General features: G+C 33.2%; 1 protein-coding gene across 1 annotated transcript; it reads left to right on the forward strand.

Moving 5' to 3' along the window:
• Positions 1-425: 425 nt before the first annotated feature.
• On the forward strand, positions 426-1,412 carry LOC125495671 (F-box protein CPR1-like). Its single transcript, XM_048640454.1, has one exon. It carries the CDS (start codon positions 426-428, stop codon positions 1,410-1,412), a length of 987 nt encoding a protein of 328 aa, XP_048496411.1.
• The last annotated feature ends 7,366 nt before the right edge of the window (positions 1,413-8,778 follow it).

The raw sequence follows: 8,778 nt of genomic DNA on the forward strand, positions 1-8,778 counted from the left end.
TCCTGTTTCATCTCCTTTAGTCTCTTTGTCAATTTGAAGTTGATGTTGCAGCTTTTCTCATATTTATCTACTTTCGGGTAAGCTCTTTTTTTCTCTGCTTTTATGCACAATTCCTATATTCCAACCCTCGTTTCTTGTACAAGTGGAACATTAGACTCTAATTTATGCACAATTTCTTTATATCAAACCCTCCTTTCTTGCTCGAATTCTCTCCAATTTTGATATTTGTTGATAGCCTTTAGACTGTTTCAGTTTAGCAAAATCCCTTTCCAATTTTTGCAACTTAGGTTATTATATAATCATCATCATCATCATCATCATGTCACCCTTTCCAAAAGATATTGTAATTGATATTCTGCTGAGATTGCCTGCAAAATCCATTCTCCGGTTTAAAAGGGTGAGTAAATTATGGTACCAAATTATCAATGATCCTTATTTCATCAACCTACATCTTCAGCGACACAAATTATATAGTGTTCAGAATTTCCAGGACCTCTGTCCTTCACTTGTGTGATTTTGACACATTTAATAACCCAACTGAATTGGGATACCCTTTTAAGGATCTTGCTACTGGTGTTAATATTGAAGGATCTTGTCGTGGGTTGCTTTGCATCTCTAAGTGCACTGATCCCTTCACTATAATCTTTTATAATCCAACAACACAAACTCACAAAACCCTGCCCTCTATGCCCATAAAGTCCCCATTTCTTTACTACGGCTACAATGGACTTGTTAAATATTACCACCTCGGGTTTGGATACGATCCCAAGTCTGAGGACTACAAATGTGTGATGATTCTTCTACGTCTTGTCGATCAACTGGGTTCGTTTAAGAGTCAAGTTAAGGTTTATAGTTTGAGAGCGGATTCCTGGACACGTGGAGCTCAGGATGTCCCGTATTTCTTTCATTGCAGAAATACAAATTCTGCTCATTTAGGAGGGATCGTGCATTGGTACATTGAGGACGATGATGCAATACCTCTTCAAATAGTTAGCTATAATCTAGGTGATGAAAGTTTTGGCTCGGTGCCACTGCCTAATAATGTAGGTGACCGTCCTCATAGGGACACTCACTTAGGAGTAGTCGACGAGTGCTTGTGTCTTACTGTCAACTATGTTGATGACTGTGATGTATGGATCATGAAAGAGTATGGCGTACTTGAATCTTGGACTCGGGTGTTTAAGATCGATAAAGTTGTTCATTTTGAGGTATTGAGGCCTATATTTTTCTTAAAGAACAGGAAGCAATTGTTGGTGAACTTTCCCTGGTGTAATGTTTCTTCTGTGGATTTGGAAAATTGGAAGATTACCAAATTTAAGCTCCGTGGGTTGCGTGAATTAGAGAGTGCGCATATTTGTTTAGAGAACCTTCTTATGTTGAAGGATGATGAAGACAAATTTTCAGACTTTTAGCATTTGCTGGAGAATGCTAAAAAGCCAAGGTTAATTGACAATACTGAAACTTGAGATGTTTATGCATTGACTTGGTTTTCGTTGTTGAATTTGTTGTCATTTTGCTTTCCTCGCAATTTTATTGTTTCACATTTATACTTCCATATTGATTGTTAATATCTTGATTGGGGAGTTAGATCTTTTAATCAAATCAAATATGATAAATGATTCCAATCTCTGGCATGATCTTAATGTGCGAATTATTTTTAAATCATGAAAGAAGTGCATTATAAGGATTGATAGTTAATCCTTTTTGGGGTGAAAACTAAGATTTTTGTTACTAAAGAATGTTTCTTAAAGGTAGTATTGAGGGGACATAGGGCATGCTATCAGCTTCAAGTCTCTGTGACAAAGTAGGAAAGCCATATAAGCCTATCTTCTAAGAAAGGTTCTTTACGACCAAGTCTTACAAATTTGAAGTATCAGGATCAGACAATTATCAATAGATGAACAGTGGATAGTAAACAAGTAGAAACTACAACTAGTAAAGGAAACCAAAATACATACTACGTGGAAGAGGATTAGCAGAAGGTTAGGAAGAACTTGGGGGAGGGTTTGAAGGAGTGCTCTCATGTAACATATGGTATAAAATGCATGTTTTTACAATATTCGAATACTTGGCCGGTTAAACTCAATTCTACATTCTATTAAAGCTCATTTCATCTCACTCTAACTCAACACTATCTTTAAACATCTCGTACTAGCCTAGTCGTCTCTTCTTTTCTCATTCTTTTACTCTTGGTCTACATCAAACAATTTTAAAAATAATAACCCGACAGTCTTATCAAATGGATTAAACTAGTCACTAAATAGTTTTTACTAGCCATTAAATGGGTTAAAGAATGTGAATACTGAATAAATTAAATTGGTCACTATATAGATTAAATTAGTCCCTATATTCAGAAAGGTGGTTTGTTCTCTTCTTAATATTGTGTTTGTTACGTTGCCTAATCTATGCAAATATATTAAAAGGCGGTGTAGCTACTAGGAATCAAACACATGACCGTTGAAATAAAATGTGAGAGTTTAACCAGCCGTCCTTTTCTCAATGTTTAATGTTTCAAAGTAAAACATAATAAAAAAAATCTTATAATTATATGTAACTATAAAGACATAGACAAGGTTTTTGATCTCTAATACTTTTATTAAGGTAATAACATTCTCTTACCCTAATTACATTGACATTGTTATTTTTATCTTGAATTTCTTGAAGTTTCTTTTGAAACAACTTATCGTGTCATGGCATCCATTTTTCAATTTTGCACTAGAATAAAATTACGAAAAATCAATAAAATCAATTATGAAATTGATGAATAATAATATATTTGATAATTATAACTGTTCAGAGCATTGCCCGAGCCAAAAATGCTAATTTTAAATTAAAAGAAGATTGTCTCTTAAGACAACCTTAAATACTTAATTTTTTTTTTGTTACAAAATCTACATGTTTACTTTTTTTTTTTGTTATAACTAGCTTCTTTTTAATTACAACATATACTTTTTCTGTTTAGGTAAATTATGTGATTCCAAGGATTTCTTGCTTGAAAAACACTACATTTTAGGATATTTGCTAAGGGTTTTTCTTGCACTACCAATGGCTTAGTTTTGAACAAGGATTCTCAATCACTTGGATTCTTAGACTACTAATTATTGATGATGAAAATCCTCACCAATCACTTGGATAACACACAATTAATTCTAACACTATAATTAAGTTGCAACAATAAGCACGATGCTTTAACTTTAAGTTTATTCAACTCGGTACACTTGAAATCTTGCAATTAAACTCCTATTTATATATAACAAACACAAAGGCTTAAGTGTAATTATTACACCATTCAGATGTGTCAAATCAACCTCAATATAATATCACACTATTTACACGGGAGATGATCCGAGTCAGTTATAATTATCAAATATATTGTTCGTAAATTTCACAATTGATTCTATCAACTTTTCGTAATATTTTGTCTAGTATGAAATTGAAAAATGAACGTTATAACATGATAAGTTGTTCAAAAAAAGGTTTTAAGGATTCAGAGATGAATATAACAATTTCAATGGAGTTTGGTTAAAAAACTGTTATTACTTTTTTTTTGAAAGGATAAAATGTTATTACTTAATAAAAGAGTTAAAAGATAAAAAAGTTTGTGATACATATTGATTAAGAGTTCAAGAGCATTCGAAAATAAGAAAGAACAAAGAAAGAGAACATAAGAGCTTTGTATCAAACCGGTTCAAACCAGTTGAACAACCACCACTTTCCACAACCAAATTACCACCAATCAAAGACCAAACTATAACAATAAGCTTCTAGTTTGAGTCTACTTTGTGATTCAATCACTAAATCAACGTTTAAGTGAAGGAATTAAGCAAAGATTTGATAAAGGTCTAAACTGACCGGAAATAACACTTAGCACACAGCTGAGTATTTTGAGCATAAAAGTTTCAACTTTGATTCAAATCATCTAATTTCAAAAGGAGTACAAAGCTAACATATTTGTTTACATTGTGTCCAAAGATCAGCTGATTTGGACAACTATAGCTACGCCAACTAGGCCAATAAAATAGAAGAAACAAAAATTACAACCATTACAGCACATCTCCTACAAACTAGCTTAGCTACCCTATTGGAAGTTGGAAATCAGAAAAACTACCAATGGAATATTAAAGTAAATATATGATACGTGTCGTTTACCGTATAAAATTAAAAACCTAACCTAAACCTTCAAAAATGTGTATAACTAGTAAAAGGGTAAGAAAGGATCGATCCCACGAGAAAATTATTATAATTCCTAAACTCAAATATTCAACTAAGTGACAAAAATATATAGTATATACGAATTTACACTATTTACATTATTCACATATATACAATTAGGGGGGTTTCGGTTGTAACCAAATACTTGGATTAATTAAAACTAAAACGAATACTAGACTAATAATTACAAGTGACGACACACAAACTCTATTAATTCCCGATTCGATCATAGAATGTTTAGACATACTTTAGCTTCTTAACCTTTATAATTGAGACCACTTTAATAGTTAACTTAGCACTTAGATTGGTGAATTATCGCCGCGATCAATTCTTGTCTTACTTACTAAAAATCTAGAATCTTGCTAAGACAAATCCAACCCTAATAAACTTGTTTTATTAGCACTATTCATACACTCAAGAATATTAAGATGAGCCGCTCACTCTTATTAATCTCAAGTCGTCCTCCCTATCCAATTATTAAACGCAGCTCCGAATAGTCATATAGCACAATTTAAGTATCTAAACAACTAATTGCGTCCAATTACAAGTAAAGATATCAAATTTCATAACCAACCAACAATAGTATGAATTGTATAAATACTAAATTAAATAATTAAATTCAATCAACTCAACGTTAACCAATTAGACTCAAATAATAGAAATATAAGAAACTGAAAATATGAATAAATTCAGATAAAATCCAGTTAAATCACAACAACTAATTGAAAATAGAAGAGAGAGAAAACTCATGACTGTAGACCCGAATTGATGCAGCCGCTACCCTCAATTCGCCTCCGAAAGCAATATTTCTTCAATTCCTATCAACTTGTCGATCTTGGACGAACCCGATTATTTTCTTCACTCTCACGAACTCTCTTGTATGTGTGCGTGTTTTTCATCTCCGAGAACTGGTGAATTTATATCGAGTTGTGTAGAAGATAGAATAAAAAAAAAGATAGATTTTCATAACTGAAAATCTGATAACCAATCTGTATCTTGGAAATCTTGAGGAGATTAAAATCATATCTCCTCTTTGGTGTTTGCGTGGAATTCGGAAAGTGGAAACAACTTTCCTTATTCTTTTGTTTGCTATGTATACCCAGTTGAGGAAGGAGGAGTCAAGGAGTGAGTTGGCCCCTTTGTATTCTTTCTTTTGCAAAACTCACGTGAGCTTGGGCTCACTTTTATTATATTTTTTTTCTTCTTTTCTTTTCTTCTCTTCTTTCTTTTAGTCTTGTTGTCTTCCTTTAGCAAATTTAACTTGTAAAATACCTATAATAAAATAACACACTATATAAGCTAATTATTCAATAAAATATAATATGAACATAAATACGTCACTTATTAATAAACGTCAATAAATATTATAAAATAACACATAGAAGACAACTATAAGACTAATTTTAGGGGACAAAAATATAGGAATATATGCGCTTATCAAATTCCCCCATACTTAGCTTTTGATCGCCCTCGATCAAAATACGACTAAAATAAAAGTAAAACTATTCTAGGAAAGCAATAAACCTAACTCACTGTCGTAGGAATCACGATTGCACTTAGCATGTGCAACAAGCCCTTTAAACCCCTAGGCTACCCTAGTGGACGAGTAGGGACTCGTGAGGATTTTCAGATGGCATACCCACAAAACCTTATTAACATAGTTTCCCAGCCAACTACAAAACATGGATATTATAATGACAAAAACTAAATGCAAGACCTAATATACCACCTCAGTTTTCTTTGTCGGAAATAACGATATTAGATATGCACACTACAAGAAACTAAAACATTTCAATGTTAGTCAGAAAAACGTTTAGAAAATGTTAATGGAGATGTCATACTCTTAGTGTTTGAACAATCGAACTATCAAATCTCATAATACTTCATGAACTACTTGTTATCTTTTGCAACTCAAAATTTTATAGCATGAATCCACAAATGTATGTGTATCAAGTTCGATAAACAGACCCTCACAGGTAGAAATAAAACACTCAACTCTCATGTGTCTGGGATTAAATAATATTCACTCAAACCTATAACCGAGTCGACTCAAAATGAAGTATATTTCTTTAAACTTGACTATTTTCTCAATTCTCCACTTTGAAGTGACATAATGCATAAAGATCAAAAGGTCTTTCATAAGGTTGTAACATGGCCAGGGTTAAAGGGTAGGAATAATATTTAGGAATGTCGAGTTAATTATAAGCCGAGCTAAAGGGAGCAAAAATACATGACTTATGATGTTCCACTCACAACAAACTCCACTTTTTTTTTCTTTTCATATTATTCACCATATCTTTCATATGTAATGCCATTATAATACTTATATGGATATTTCATAGCATTTTCATCGTTATATGACTTTCAAACAGTTATTTTCTTTGATATTTTTCAATAATAGTAATTTTTTCGTACCCTTGTTTTCTCTATTTTTTTCCAACAATATATCTCTACCATAACGCAATCTTACACTACAAACTCAATAGATAATAGCTCCCCTTAGCCAAGCATGGGTATAATCTGTAGGAGGCCACAAGTTTGTAATGTATGGTTAGCAAATAGACACGGGATTTTAAGGCTCAGAAGGCTAAACAAAGGAAATATTATATGAAATAAACTCTCTGAGGCTAAGAAAAAATGAAAAGGACGCCTAAATCATTTCTTCATAGCATTTGTCACAAAAGTCTCAAAGAGTACCAAGTCAAGTTCAGGAGCCACACTTCATTGAGGAACTATCACACAAAAAAGAAAATAATGAGACTAATGCAGATGTGTCAGTCTAATAGGCTCAGAAGCTCACAAGGTTTGGTCTATTTATCTAGCCAGCTTATTTAAGAGAAGCAAGATAAATTGTTTTTTCAATTGTATTATAAATCTCTCAAGTTCGATTATCCGTTTCCAATTACATAACATTCCCAAAATCTTTTATTTCGAAAAAAGTTTTTAGTTATTTCAAACACAAGTTAGATTAGAGTTTCTTATCAACTTACTAATCGCCATTCCTTAGGAAGTTAAGAGGTGGAAATCCTAAACTAAATGCAACTAAAGTTCTATAACTAATGCAAGCAAAAGCACGATTTCTTCTTCTTCTTTTTTTCTTTTTTTTTTTACATTACTTAATAAAATAAAAATTCTACCGAAAATTTGGCAGCACTTCCCCTAAAACAGGCCATATCCCAATTTTTTTTTTCCATTTAAAGTCATGGATACTAGAACCTGTATTTAGCCTATAAAATTATACATCATGTAATGCAAGCACACGCCACAATCCAGCCTATGATTTTCCCAATTTACGACATGTCCAGCTCCAAAGTGAAATTTGTCACCATTTATCTCCCCCCCACCCTTAGAATGTGCATTGTCCTCAATGAAAAAGAATTGAATTAAAGAATGAGAGAACTTAGTTGGTTATGTGCTGCCTTCCTAATAGAAAGCTAGTTTGGAACCTCTGATTGCTTCACCACTTCTAGAGTATCACTCATGAGATGTGAAGGTGGCATGGTGCTGGTGGACAAGGAGCAAAAACAAGTTAGAATATGACTAAATTTCCTAGCTATGATAAACATAAAGCATGAATGAAGAGTGTAAAACTGAGAGAACAGTAAGAAAATAAAATGAAATAACAAGAGGAAGTGATAGTAGCAGGATTGGGTTGCCTCCCAAGTAGCGCCCTTAGTTTATGTCGTTGGCTCGACGTTATGCAAGCATCACTCTCGATGAAGCTTGATCTCTTCAATTAAACCTGCATGCTCAAACTCATAAAATGGTTTTAATCTGTGGCCATTTACTTTAAAACACTTTTCCAGATTCCAAGCTTTTAATCTCCACTACACCATGAGGAAAAATATCAGTAATAACAAAAGGACCTAACCATCTGGACCTAAGCTTACCAGGGAACAACTTTAAGCGAGCATTATATAAAAGGACTTTCTGTCCCACAGAAAAATCAGTTTGAATAATCCGCTTATCATGAAAGGCTTTAGTCTTATCTTTATAAATCTGAGTGTTTTCGTAAGCTTCTAATCTAAGTTCTTCTAGTTCTTGCAAACTAAGTTTCCTCCTTTGTCCAGCTTGTTCGTAGTCCATATTACATTGCTTTACAGCCCAGTAAGACTTATGCTCGATTTCGACAGGTAAATGGCATCCTTTTCCGTAAACAAGTCTGTAAGGGGACATTCTTAGAGGTGTCTTATAAGCTGTCCTATATGCCCACAATGCGTCATCTAACCTAAGGCTCCAGTCCTTCCTGTTAGGGTTCACCATCTTTTCTAGAATTGGTTTGATTTCCCTATTGGACACTTCAGCTTGTCCGTTTGTCTTAGGATGATAGGCTGTTGCTACTCTATGTGTCACATGATATCTTTCAAGGAGAGTCCCAAATGTTTTGTTACAAAAATGGGTACCCCTATCACTAATTATGGCCTTTGGCATACCAAATCTGTTAAATATGTGACTCTTAACAAACTTAACAACTGTCTTAGCATCATCAGTTATGGTAGCTTGAGCTTCCACCCATTTAGAAACGTAATCGACAGCAAGAATAATTTAAAGATTACCAAAAGATGA

Source organism: Beta vulgaris, chromosome 3 (genome assembly GCF_026745355.1).
Source record: "Beta vulgaris subsp. vulgaris cultivar EL10 chromosome 3, EL10.2, whole genome shotgun sequence".
Classification (NCBI taxonomy): domain Eukaryota; kingdom Viridiplantae; phylum Streptophyta; class Magnoliopsida; order Caryophyllales; family Amaranthaceae; genus Beta; species Beta vulgaris.